Genomic DNA, 14338 nt, shown 5'->3' with positions numbered 1-14338 from the left:
CAAAACCTCACACTTCGTTGATTAAAATCTGTATTCTCAGCCAGACATGGTGGCATGCACTAATAGCCCCAGTTACTCCAGAGGCTGAGGTGGGATGATCTCTTCAGCCCAGGAGTTCAAGGCCAACAAACAGTGAGCTATGATTGTGCCTTTGAATAGCCACTGCACTCCAGCCTGGGCAAAATAGTAAGACCTCATCTCTAAAAAAACAAAAACAAAAACAAAAAAAACACTGTTCTCTTAATATTTTTCATTCCTAGGTAATTTTTTTTTTTTTTTTTTTTTTCTATTTGTGGAATGACAGGGAAGGTCAGTTCATGGTCAAACTGCTATGTGTGGCAAGCTGGTAGAATGAGGTAGCAAAGCTTTAAGAATCACATCTTCACTCACTTGGTTTTACTTAATATGCTTAGCCAAAGGATTTATTTCCTTCCCCCACTTGAAAGACTTTGAATATCTTTACAACCCCTCTCTCCATTTCACTTTTTTTCTTCCCACAATATTGACTAAGAGAACAGAATTTGACAGAAAACTTAAGATGGAATGAGAAATATATAAAGGAATTAATCAAAAGGCAGCAGTTAGTGATATACACATTACCAAAAAAGAACATTTAATCTGTGTTATATACAAATCTTATACCTGCTCTTCTCTGTGACTCTTGTATGTATGTGTGCATAAACTGAAGGCCAAATAATTCCCGTTCCTCTTCTTCATCTGTGCCTTCACTGGGAGGAAGTGATACTTCCAATTTCAGTGGGTTGTCTCTGAAGTTGACAAACCTAGCAGTTCATCAAAAAACAGTATTTTTATAGGTGTCATGGAAGTGTACATTTATTTCCCTGGAGAAAGGTCAAATGATAATATACTAAATTACTTTTTTAGCTGGTTTCAATAACTGAACACCTTGGTGAGATGTGATATATCTCAAGAATCTATGTTTTTTCTTTTTCCTAAGAGAAAAAAACACTAGCTTTAGACAACTTACTTTCAAAGCTTATAAAAGCAACTGGTTAGTCTAGTTGCACAGGCTGGAGTGTAGTGGCATGATCTGGACTCATGGCACCCTCCACCTCCTGGGTTCTAGTGATTCTAATGTCTCAGCCTCCCAAGTAGCTGGTACTAGAGGCTCACACCCACGACACCCAGACAATTTTTGTATTTTTAGTAGAGAGAGGGTTTCACCATATTGGGCAGGCTGGTCTTGAACTCCTGCCCTCAAGTGATCTGCCTGTCTCAGCCTCCTAAAGTACTGGGATTACAGGCATGAGCCACCGCACCCGGCCTACAGCACATATTTCATGCAATACAGCTTAACTTCTAAGAGCAATGTTAACATATCTTAAATATAAAATTGGTGCTATGAACTTAGTTTCTGCATATTTTATATACCTTCATCTTACTTATCATTGTGTCTTCACCACCCAGTACAAGGCAGGTAGTTGCTGAACAAGTGAATAAATGAATTATTTGGTTATGGAAGTTTTGGGTTTTAGTGGGTATTCTCTTATTCTCAATTGTCAGAAGATTAAGCTTTGGAAGAAAAATGCTTGAGGGAGCTTTCAAGATGGGTTAAAACTTAAATGTCACATCTGAAACAGTAAAAAATCCTAGAAGAAATCCTAGGAAAAACTCTTCTGGACATTGGCTTAGGCAAAGAATTTATGATGAAGACCTCAAAAGCAAACACAACAAACCCAAAAATAGATAAATGAGATTTAATTAGAAAAACTTCCGCACAGCAAAAGAAATAATCAACAGAGTTAATAGAGAACCTACAGAATGGGAATATATGTAAATTATACATCTGACAAAGAACTACATTAGTCCAGAATCTACAGAGAACTCAAACAACTCAACAAGAAAAAATACAACCCCACAAGCGGGCAAAGGACATGAAAAGATATTTCTCAAAAGAAGATGTACAAGCAACCTAAAATAATCTAAAATAATTTTTAAAGAGAAAAAATACTTGACAGTTTTTTGATAGTACTTAATAAAAAGTTATATCTAGTGGTTTTTTGTTTGTTTTTGTTTTTTGTTTTCAAGAAATAGTCTCTGTTTCCCAAGCTGGAGTGCAGTGTCGCAATCTTGGCTCACTGCAACCTCAAACTCCTGGGCTCAAGCGATCCTCCAGCCTCAGCCTTCCGAGTAGCTGTTACAGGCATGCACCACCACTCCTGACTAATATATCTGCTTTCTATCGGTAACATAATTGTTTCCATTTGTACTTATTTAGGAAATAAACACTTTTACGCTTTTGATTTTTATGTTGTGAATGAAGTTTTTTTAGCTGTATAATTTTCATGAATTTGTCACCAACAGAGGACATTTTTTTTTTTTAGGTTGGAATTATAACATTTATTAAAATAATGCTGCGGGTTAATAGAAACAGCAAAGAACCAAAGAATTAAAAGGCAAGCTATGTAAAATCCCAACTAAAACCCAAAACTGTCTAATGTATTCATTCGTTAGCTAGCTAAAAGCCCCAAAAAGACAAGACACCCAATATAATAAAGTACTGCAAAACAATTGGCAATTTTCAGTTATCAAAATTGTGGATTTTGCATTTTGTATCCTTTTCTCAATCAAGAAAAAATTCTTTTTGAATGTTATATAACATACTTGTAAAACAAGATAGAAAAATACACTATAAACTTGTAACAATGGCTGTAAATTATCTTACATGTTTCTCATAGGCAATAGGTTGGTTATGGTACATACATAGCATGAAACTAAGATGACAAAAATACATGTCAGCTGTATGATAACATACAAGTGACACTCCCATCTACCCATGCTAAAAAATTACATAATACTGTCAAAAAAGTCTTTAAAACTACATATTTTAATAAGAAATTCAATAAAGAATTTATTATCTATAATACTGAGAACTAAGGCATTCAGAGATTTCAAGTCATGCTTTTTTCAGTTGATTCAAAATTTTGTCAACCAAGTTTTCGAAAGTTTGTTCAGAGCCAACATTACCATGTCACGCATTTATTATTTCATACATTTACTTTCTTTCCCATAAAAGACCTTTGATAAACATCTAAAATGGAGGACACTTCTTAAAGCTGATAAATCCCAAACTGCTTTAGTTTTAAGGATTCTTTCTTGAATAGACCAGTGTTATATAAATCCTATTCATCAAATTATAGAATTTCAACATTGGAAAAGATTTTTAAAATATCCATTCATGTAAATAACAACTGAAATTTATTAATAACAATCTCTCTACATTACTTTTTTCTGCAGCCAGAAAGCAAGGTTTTTCACTTTTGTGCCTATAACTTTTTACCTCAGATTTGCCATTTCTCCCATGCATACTGGAATATCTTGCAGTTTATTGTTGCTGAGAACAAGAGTACCCAGATTTTTCATATTGCGGATTGTTTCAGGCAAGCATGTTATTTCATTTCGTTGCAGCCATAATGTATGTAGGTTTTGCATTCTGAAAAATTAAGGTTTCTGCAATTAATTACGTATAATATGAAAACATTGGTTTTGGAGTTTTAAAAAATAATTTTAAGAGGCAGGGGTCTCATCATATTGCCCAGGATGGCCTCGAACTCCTGAGCTCAGGCTACCCTCCCACCCCAGCCTCCTAAAGTGCTGGGATTACAGGCGTGAGCCACTGCACCCAGCCTTTGGTTCTTATGTAAAAATCAAATGTCTTTTACAACATATTTAACCAGTATACTTACTGAGTTAACTGACATCACATTACCTGGTTATTAGAGAAACCACATCAGGAAATTCATCTCTACAGTACAACTCTTATATCGTATGGCAATAGAAATGAAATCAAATCAACATATTCTAGAATTCTTTCACTATTCTCATAGGATTTCTTGAAGAAGAACTGCTGTTAATGTTACCTAATCTGAGTTAGAGTCTTAAGAGAGCAATCAAATGATTCATATGCCCATTTATAGCAAAGCAGTATGGATAATGCTTAACATCATGGACTCTGGGGCCAGGCTGCCTAGGTTCAAATCCTAGCTTGCCCACTTACTAACTTGAGCAAGTTAGCTAACATCTCTGTCATTAGTTTCTTCATCCGCTTGTAAAGTGCATAGAAGTGCTTGGCATATACTAAGCAAGGTGGTTATTGTGGCATATTCTTGTTAATTTCTCAGAGTCAGCCAGTTTTGGCCAGGCGTGGTGGCTCATGCATGTAATCCCAGAATTTTGGAAGGCAGAGGCAGTTGGATCACTTGAAAAAAGCCAGTTTTGGCCGGGCGCAGTGGCTCAAGCCTGTAATCCCAGCACTTTGGGAGGCCGAGACGGGCGGATCACGAGGTCAGGAGATCGAGACCATCCTGGCTAACATGGTGAAACCCCGTCTTTACTAAAAATACAAAAACTAGCTGGGCGAGGTGGCGGGCGCCTGTAGTCTCAGCTACTCGGGAGGCAGAGGCAGGAGAATGGCGTAAACCCGGGAGACGGAGCTTGCAGTGAGCTGAGATCTGGCCACTGCACTCCAGTCCGGGCGACAGAACAAGACTCTGCCTCAAAAAAAAAAAAAAAAGAAGAAGAAGAAAAAAGCCAGTTTTTTCTTCTTCCCAAACCCTTTTACTTACTTGGAACAAATGAAAATATTCTGTTAAAACAGTGTATTTCAAACTAGTTGGACCTATCATGATTGATTACGCTCGAGATCCCATTTGTCTTGCTTAGTTTTTTTTTTATAAGACGTTTCAAGACATTTATCATTAGCATAAAGAGTTATTTCTTTTACCTTTCTATAGTATCAGGAAGTTGTTGAAGTTTGTTGCTTCCCATGTCCAGCCACTCAAGGGCAGGCATATTCACCACAGCAAGAGGGATTGTAGTAAAATGGTTCATGCTCAGATCAAGGTGAGTAAGTTTTAGCAGATTGCTGAGCTGAAGAAAAAAGCAAAGTTTTTCAAACTAAATGTCCACAATGTAAACTACTAAAAGACTCACGTTGGTAAAGGCGATATTTCACATCCAGGAATGTTCACATTTTACTTGGGCTTTATTTAGTCATAGTAGTCCACAACAAATTAAAAATAAATATAAAGCTAAATAACCTCCAGGGAAGGGTAAAACTCTCATAGAAAGTTCATCTATTCGAAGAAAATTTATCTTTCATAATCACCAGGTTCCAGGGTTTATAGAATGTGCCTGGCAAAACCCTTTTTTCGCTGAGAGTAAGCACCCATTATCATGTTTTCCTTTGATCCAGTAGTTGAGAATTGTATGGGAAAACTCAAAATTTAACTTCCAAATAATAGTGGTGGAGGAAAGGGGTAGCTCATGCCTATAATCCTAGCATTTTGGTAGGCAAATTGTTAGTTAGGAGGATCACTTCAGTCCAGGAGTTTGAGACCAACCTGGGCAACATAGTGAGACCCTGATTCTACAAAATAATTTAAAAATTAGCCGGGCATGGTGGCACAAGCCTTTGGTCCCAGCTACTTAGGGGGCTGAAGTGAGAGAATTGCTTGGGCCCCGGATGTTGAGGCTGCAGTGAGCCAGAATCAACACCACGGTACTCCAACCTGGGTGAAAGAGTGAGACCCTGTCCCAAAAAAAAGACTGGTTATACTGTACAAAATCACATAGCTTTTATAATAATGGAGCCAGCACAGAAACAAAAACATATGAGTTAGAAATAAAATATTTATTGACCCTCTTGTATGTGTAAGAAATTACCCATATTATCATTTTTATTGTATGCAAAGTGGTATAGTTTGGCTGTGTCCCCACCCAAATCTCATCTTGAATTGTAGCTCCCATAATTCCCATGTGTTGTGGGAGGGACCTGGTGGGAGACAATTGAATCATGGGGGTGGTTTCCCCCATACTGTTCTCATAGGAGTGAATAAGCCTCATGAGATCTGATAGTTTTATAAGGGGTTTCCCTTTGCAGTTGGTTCTCATTCTCTCTTGCCATGTAAGACATGCCTTTCGCCTTCTGCCATGATTGTGAGGTCTCCCCAGCCACGTGAAACTGAGTCCATTAAACCTCTTTTTCTTTATTAATTACCCAGTCTTGAGTATGTCTTTATCAGCAGTGTGAGAAGAGATTAATACACAAGGGTATACATTTCATGAAATTGAACTATTAGAAGATATAATGTATATGTATATACTGTGTTTTATTTGCAAGAGCAACAATTGTTGGTGACAAGTTTGCTGTTTTGGAAGAGAAGTCTGATATACTAATTAAGATAAAGTGGGAGAAGGGAATAGTCTATTTTATTTTATTATTTTTCTTAACTTTTATCTTGTAGAGTCATTGTTTTCAAAACCAAAGCCCCATGGAAACTTCTTCACTGATTCTAAGAGCATTAAATATTTTCAAAAAGTAATACAAATGTCTTTATTTTTATATGATCAATTTGGTTTAACCAATAACAAGACATCATACCAAATCAAAGTTTGAAGGCATTCCAGTCCTATTGCTATCACCACATTGTCTGTGCTTTATGATAACCATTTATTAATTAAAAAAACATTTAAGTAATCACTACAACCTAGGCTCTGCCCTCAATTCTGAGACTATAATACAACTCTCACCCTGGTCTTCCAGGAGATCACAGTTTAACAAATGATGTCAGTACTGTGATAATAATAGAAGTATCTTTTACACTAAATCTTTCTCCAATTAAAAACCTGCATTATACTTATGGAAATGGTTTTCCCAAAATATTTTTTCTGAAATGCATAGAATTTTCTCATTAGTTTTATTATTGTTAACAACCACACATTGAGAGGTCAACTACTGCAGATGGAAAATACAGTCATAGGCATTTATATCTTTCTAACCTCTTGTGGAAGATCACATATATCTCTGTTAACAGCCAGTTCTAGTTTCTCCAAGCTGGCACAATTACTTAGTTCCTTGGGGACAATCTTGATTTTGTTGTAGCTAAGAATCAGCTCCTGAAGTCTAGTAAGCAGTCCTATAAAAAATAATATACAATAGAGAGGAGTTGGATATAAAATAATGTTTATAGTTATTAAAGTGTTACAGCATAACTTACTTGCCAGTTTTGTATTGGCAAATTTGGAGTTCTTAGTTTTTCCCTTTTCCCAGTCTGTGTCCTGTCCCTTCTTCAAACAAGGGACAAATTTATACATGCAATAGGAAAAAAAAAAAATCCAAAACTATTTTCATTCTGTTTCATCTACACAAAATTCTGAGAAATTTTCTATTCAGATTTTTTTTTCCCATCTGAGGAATCTTCTTGTTTTCTTTATTGCCTTCAACCTGTGGAAGGCTATTGAAGCTATTCCTAAGAGAAATAGCTGAGCTGACAATATTGTATCGAGAATCTACAGGATATTTCCAAAGAGGCTTTTCTCTCATTGAACTCTCATCTTGAATCACCTCAGTAAATCGAAAACTTGAATCCTCTAGAAGCTTCAATTTAGATTAAACGTTTAAAATTTCTTAAGGTTGAGGGCTGTATAAAGAGGTCTTTATTCCATGTATCCAAAAAAATCTTAATAAAAAGTACATCTGCAGGTAGATAAAATAGCACAGGAATAAAAATAATCTTTCTTACCTATCCCTGGAGGTATCTCTGAAATTGTGTTTCGAGATAAATCTAACACAATGAGGTTCTGGAATCTTCCAATGAATTCAGGTATTTTCAGCAAACCAGTTCTATGAAGTTGCCATTCCTGTAGTTGATTCAGTTTCAGCAGAGAAGAAGGGAGGGTCTACAGTAAAAGAAATGATAGTTGTTGTATATTACTTAAATTGTTTTAGTGTCACACCACCCTGAAATGTGATATTTGACTTAAATAAGCACTTTGGAATATTTGGAATTTGTTTTCCTTAATGGGTTACTTTTCCAAGTGCTTTGTGTGACTTCCAAGTTTCAAGTTTTAAGATCTTTACCTTTTTTTTTTTTTTGGCTAAACCTTTAAACCCCAATCATGATAGAATAAACAGAAATATTTTGATCAATAATGTAGACACATAGCAGTATGTCCTGATGATTCTGTTATACAGTATTAGGCTTTCCTTAAGCACATATATGTTATTGAAAATGAGAGTATCCAAAAAAATCATTTCAATCAATAATTCAAACTGCTTTTCCAGTTCTGTTTTGAAATATATGAATATTTTAAAAGATTTATTTTTTAATTTGAGAATTTTAAGAGTTTCAACTATTCTGAACCCTGTACCTTTTCCCTTTCAGCCTAAAATAGCCAGTAGAGAATATAAAGGAGCTGATTCTGACAAACAGTGACATAAAACATAAAAATAAACACTGACCCAAGGGTTAGAAGCTCTTGTAAAAATTAGAGTATGCCTAGTATAATTAAACTGTGAGTTTGTGTGTAAGGGGGAGAAAGAATACGAGTTAGGTGCTAGACCCGATGAAAATACTCATATTTCCATTCCATCAAGTTTTAACTGAGCATTTCTTTGGAAAAGCAATATTATTTTTATTAGGCAGATGGTTATCTTTTATGGGAAATGAGAAGTTGCTATAAAACGGATTAATAGGAGAAATATTACAAATGATTTAAGTTTAGGCAGAGTTGAAGCAAATGAACTTTTGCAAAATAATTGTGAAGTTGTGTTTCTTTTCAGTTGCTCATGTTGCTCAAATGCATTTGGTGTATTATTAAAATTTCTAACTATTCTAGTCTCAATTATACAGTCTCAGAATCATTCTCGCAAGTGACTCACAAAATGCAAAATGTGGAAAATCAAATATTCTATAAAAGTTTACCTTCCATTCCTCTTTTTCTATCTTCAAAATGACTCTTCCATCTTCCCTGGTGACCTTTTCTCTTAGCTTGGTTAAGCTTACTCGTTCTTCCCAGATCCGCACTAGCCTGGGGGACCAGGAAATCATTTTAGTTCCTAGACAATTACATGGGTGACATTCACTTTATATATATATATATATGTGTGTGTATGTGTGTGTGTGTGTGTGTGTATATATATATATATATATATATATATATATATATATATCTTTTTGGTTTATTTTTTTTTTTTGAGATGGAGTTTGGCTCTTTTGCCCAGACGGGAGTACAGTGGCCTGATCTCGGCTCACTGCAACCTCCACTTTCCACTTTCAAGTGATTCTCCTGCCTCAGCCTCCCCAGGATTACAGGCACCCGCCACCACACCTGACTAATTTTTTTTTTATTTTTAGTAGAGATGGGTTTTCACCATGTTGGCCAGGCTGGTCTCAAACTCCTGACCTCGTGATCCGCCAGCTTCGGCCTCCCAAAGTGTTGGGATTCCAGGCGTGGGCCACTGCACCCAGCCACTTTTATATATATATTTTTAAATGACCAATCAAAAACAACCATTTGACTATTGGTACCTGGAAATCAGACAAGATCTTATTTTGCAAGAATTATAAATATGATTAGTACCACAAATGCCCTATTTTTAATTTTTTTAAGTATCATAACTCTATAAATTTTATTAATAATAACTTTTTTGAGATCTGATACACATACCCTAAAAATTACTTTATTCAGTACACAATTCAGTAAATTTTGGTATATTCACAGTTTGTGCAACTATCATCACTATCTCATACCAAAGCATTTTATCACTCAAAAAGGAAACTCCATACCCATTAGCAGTCACTCTCCATTCTTCCCTCTCATACCTCTTGGTGATCACTAATCTACTTTTTGTATATGGATTTTCCTATCCTGGACACTTTATTTAAACGGGACCATACAATATGTATCTTTTGTGTCTGCTTCTTTCACTTAGCATCGTTTTTTTCAAAGTTCATTCATGCTGTAGCATGTATTAGTGCTTCATTCTTTTTTATGGCAGAATGATTCCACTGTATGGATCTAACACATTTTGTTTACCAATTCATCAACTGATGGACATTGAGTTAATTCCACTATTGGCTATTTGGAATAATGCTGCTATGAATATTGATGTGCAAATTTTTGTGTGACCATGTTTTCAGTTTTCTTGGGTACATTCCTAGGAGTAGAATTGCTGAGTCATATGGTAACTTTATGTTTAACATTTTTCTTTTTTTGAGACAAAATCTCACTCTGTCATCCAGGCAGGAGTGCAGTGGCACCATCACGACCCACTGTAGCATCAACCTCCCAGGCACAAGTGATCCTCCCACTTCAGCCTCCTGAGAAGCTGGGACTACAGGCATGCTCCACCATGCCCAGCTAATTTTTGTATTATTTGTGGAGGCAGGGTTTTGCCATGTTGCCCAGCCTGGTCTCAAACTCCTACACTCAAGCAATCCGCCTGCCTTGGCTTCCCAAAGTACTGGGATTACAGGCATGAACAACAGCACCTGGCTATGTTTAACATTTTCAGAAACTGCCAAGCTGTTTCCAAAATGGCTGCATCATTTTACATTCCCACCAGTGGCATATTAAGGTTCTGATTTCTTCACATCCTCACCAATATTTGCTATTGTCCCTCTTTTTTATTATAGTCATCTAGTGGGTGTGAATGGTATCTGATTGTGGGTTTGATTTGCATTTTCCTGGTGAGTAATCAATAGATATTTAATAGATTTTGTAATGGCTTACAAAGAATACAGTTCAACTTCAGAATTCAATTTCATCTTACTACATGTTAATTTTATCTAGTCTTTAATTTTTACATATAAAAATGTATAAAATCTTTGTCATTCTGAAGCACATTCCTATTGATTTTTGATCTACTGCAAACATAAGAATGATCTCAAACTAGAAAAATGCAAACTAGAAACTAGAAACCCAGCCAGGCATGGTGGCTCATGCCTGTAATCCCAGCACTTTGGGATGCTAAGGCAGGTGGATGACCTGAGGTCAGGAGTTCGAAACCAGTCTGGCCAACATGGTGAAACCCCATCTCTACTAAAAATACAAAAATTAGCCGGGTGTGGTGATGCATGCCTGGAGTCCCAGCTACTAGGGAGGATGAGGCAGGAGAATTGCTTGAACCTGGGATGTGAAGGTTGCAGTGAGCCAAGATTGCGCCACTGCACTCCAGCCTGGTGGACAGAGTGAGACTCTCTCTCAAAAAAAAAAAAAAGAAAAGAAAAGAAAAGAAATGAAAACCTTTTGCAAAAAGCTATTTCTATCCCAGAAAATTATTCACGCATGAAAAAGAGAGTAAGTTTAGAATTGAAAATTTTGAAATTTTAGCCTGTTAAAAGGATACATAATAAATATAAGCAGTCCTCAAAACATGAAGTTTAACTAATTTGAATATTTGTTTGCCAGAAATCTCTTGACATCTGAGAGTTAATACATATTTTTTAGCAGTTTTGCATATTAACTGATCTTCAGTAAGGATTTTATTTTGATGAACAGAAAGCCAAAAGTAAACAAAGTGTTGAATTTGCTGTCTTTACGTATTTGGGTTTGTAAAATACTTCTCTTAGTATCTGTGTATTTTAATCTATCAGTTGCCTAAAATTTAATCTGCTAACAGGTGCCCTGTGGCAGTGGGATATGTGTGGGCTTCTGATCTAAACGACTAAGCTTCCCATAGATGTGGATAACTTTAAAAAAATGTATAATGTCAGCTATTCAATTATATCACTTATATAAAAATAGAACTATTCAAACAATGGGCTTATGGTTATTAATTAGTTATTACTAAGAAAGAAGTGAAATTCAGAGCAAGATTTAGTAACAAGTAAATTAGGAATCTGATTCCTTGACCTTTAACTTAAGGAATTAATCAAGTAATCATCATAGCCAAGTACTAGATATTGGAGATACAAAAAGCTCTGTCCTTACTGAGCTGACAGTCAGGCTATTATTAGAAAAATCTATTTCCATCTCTGTAATGATCCCTAAATTCTTCCTGGTTCTGTATTTTTATGATCTAAGTCCAGAATGTACCATTTATTTATTTGGTTACCTTGGGGAAGACATCCCCCATCTGTAGGCCTTACCTATAAAATGTGAGGTTATAATTAAATGATATCTGTGTATTTTCTAGCTCAAATATTCTATAATTCCTATACAGTTTTTTCTAAAAAAAAAAAAAAAAAAAAAAAATGAGACAGGCCATCACTATGTTGCCCAGTCTGGTCTTGAACAATCCTCCTGCTCAAGCAATCCTCCCGCCTCAGCCTCCCAAAGCACTGGGATTACAGGTGTGAAACTGCTTATTTTAATCTTGATATTCTTTCACATCTCTAATCGAAATTTTATAACTCTTCTAAAACCCTTTTGAGGCCAGGCGTGGTGGCTCACACTTGTAATCCCAACAGTTTGTGAGGCCAAAGCAGGCGGATGACTTGAGGTTAGGAGTTCGAGACCAGCCTAGCCAACATGGTAAAACTGCATCTCCACTAAAAATACACAAATTAGATGGGCGTGTTGGTGTGCGCCTGTAATCCCAGCTACTCGGGAGGCTGAGGCAGGAGAATCACTTGAACCCAGGAGGCAGAGGTTGCAGTAAGCCAAGATTGTGCCACTACACGCCAGCCTAGGTGACAGAGTGAGTCTCTGTCTCTAAAATAAAATAAAATAAAACCCTATTATTGTAGAATAAGGCCTTTTTCCAATATTGTCACACCAACTGTTACCTAAGTACTTGATTTTTTCAAGGAGCTTGGCATCAAAAGGGAAAAAGGACAATTTCTGTTTAAACTGTAGGCTTTTTTTTCTTTCATTTTTTAGCTAAAGCTTTAGACACTTTTAGCTGAAAGAAGCATTAGATTACATTCTTACCCTTCTAACCCCTTGCCTGTGTACTGACCACTTTCAAATCTTCTGCTTCTTTTGTCTACTTCCTTGCTACTCAGTGTGATTTGCAGAACAGCAGCATTATTGTCTCCTGGGAGCTTGTTAGAAATCCAGACTCTTGGTCCTGCTCCAGACTTACTAACCCAGAAGCTATTTTAATAAGATCCCTATGGGATTCCTACATAGACAAGTTTGAGAAACACTGCTCTATTTCAGAACAGAGTAAAAAAGAAGGGACATTTCTTTGGGTTACCTTTGGTCAGTTTAAATTTTCTATGAATTTTCCAATTAGCCTTTTCTCTGGCAATCAGCTTCTCTGTCTCACTTTAAAAGGTCTCTCAGATTCTTACCATTTTGCATCAGTTATGGTTGTTTATTTATTAATTTTTTTTCTTTTCTTTTTTTTTTATGAGACAGTGTCTCACGCCCAGGCTGGAGTGCAGTGGGTATGATTGTGACTTACTGCAGCCTTGATCTCCAGGGCTCAGTCGATCCTCCCGCCTCACCCCTCTGCCTCCCAAGTAACGGGGACTACAGGTGCATGCTACCATGCCCAGCTAACTTTTTGTTTTAGAGATGGGGTCTCGCTATGTTGCCCAGTCTGGTCTCAAACTCCTTGGACTCAAGAGATCCTCCTACCTCAGCCTGCCAAAGTGCTTGGATTACAGGCACAAACCACCATACCTGGCAAATTATTTATTTAGTCATATTACAGTATGACTAAATATTACACTAACCTTTGATCTCTATATAATTTACTTTTAAAGTAGTTTATACTTAATTTTAACCATAATCCAAGCTTTATAATACTGTACAATGATTTTACAATGAAATTGTTTTAAGATTAAGGGAAAGGTGCTTTGAAAAACTACATTACACAAATTCCATGCAATGTTTCTAAAAGTAGAAGCTGATTTTGGTCTAACTTAACTTTCAGAGATTACATTTTGCTAAGAGAGAATCCTCCTCCCTAATCATAAAATAGATGATGCCAAAAAAAGAACAAGCAGTAAGGCAGTAAGGGTGGGCAAGACTGCACACTCATTATTCTTATATAGAGAACTTCCGAAATTTCTGAAATTAAGTGATTCTTAATTAATGACAAAGATCCCGTTTATCAAAACTTTAGTCAGGCTCCTCATCCTCTTCTTGACCAGGCTTGACCTTGGGCTTCCCTCTCTATCCTTGTAGAATCCACTTTGAACACAAATCTTGCTATGTCTGCACACTTACTAAAAACTAAGTGGGAAAAATTATTCCTCCCTGTCCAGATCTTTTGTTTTTACAGATATTTAGCAACACCAATCATTGCTTATCAGTAGCTTCTTGTCCCCTACCCTTGTTTACTGGAAGACTACCAATTGATTCCAAGTCCAGGTGTCTACCAAGTAATCCAGGTGATATGGTTTGGCTGTGTCCCCACCCAAATCTCATCTTGAATTGTGGCTTCCATAATTCCCATGTGTTGTGGGAGGGTCCCAGTGGGAGATAATTGAATCATGGGGGCAGTTTCCCTTATACTGTTCTCATGGTAGTGAGTAAGTCTCCCAAGATCTGATGGTTTTATAAGAGGTTTCTTTCTTTCCTTCCCTCTTTCTTTCTTTCTTTCTTTCTTTCTTTCTTTCTTTCTTTCTTTCTTTCTTTC

At 36.4% G+C, this 14338-nt stretch overlaps 1 protein-coding gene across 4 annotated transcripts in view; it reads right to left on the bottom strand.

The window, feature by feature from the left end:
• Positions 1–14338, bottom strand: part of LRRC39 (leucine rich repeat containing 39) — a 31488-nt gene that overhangs the window by 2928 nt on the left and 14222 nt on the right. For all 4 annotated transcript variants that reach the window (XM_023191291.1, XM_023191289.1, XM_023191290.1 and 1 more), the window contains 6 exons: positions 8727–8832; positions 7545–7701; positions 6802–6938; positions 4745–4890; positions 3302–3454; positions 643–782 (listed from right to left, as the gene is read on the bottom strand). In XM_023191291.1, the coding sequence (XP_023047059.1) occupies positions 643–782; positions 3302–3454; positions 4745–4890; positions 6802–6938; positions 7545–7701; positions 8727–8832 (839 nt within the window). The remainder of the gene's footprint in view (positions 1–642; positions 783–3301; positions 3455–4744; positions 4891–6801; positions 6939–7544; positions 7702–8726; positions 8833–14338) is intronic.

The sequence above is a fragment of the Piliocolobus tephrosceles genome, chromosome 1, assembly GCF_002776525.5.
Source record: "Piliocolobus tephrosceles isolate RC106 chromosome 1, ASM277652v3, whole genome shotgun sequence".
NCBI classification, from domain to species: Eukaryota; Metazoa; Chordata; class Mammalia; order Primates; family Cercopithecidae; genus Piliocolobus; species Piliocolobus tephrosceles.
The sequence above is the reverse complement of the archived record's forward strand: the minus strand, read 5'-3'. Positions and strand labels throughout refer to the sequence as shown.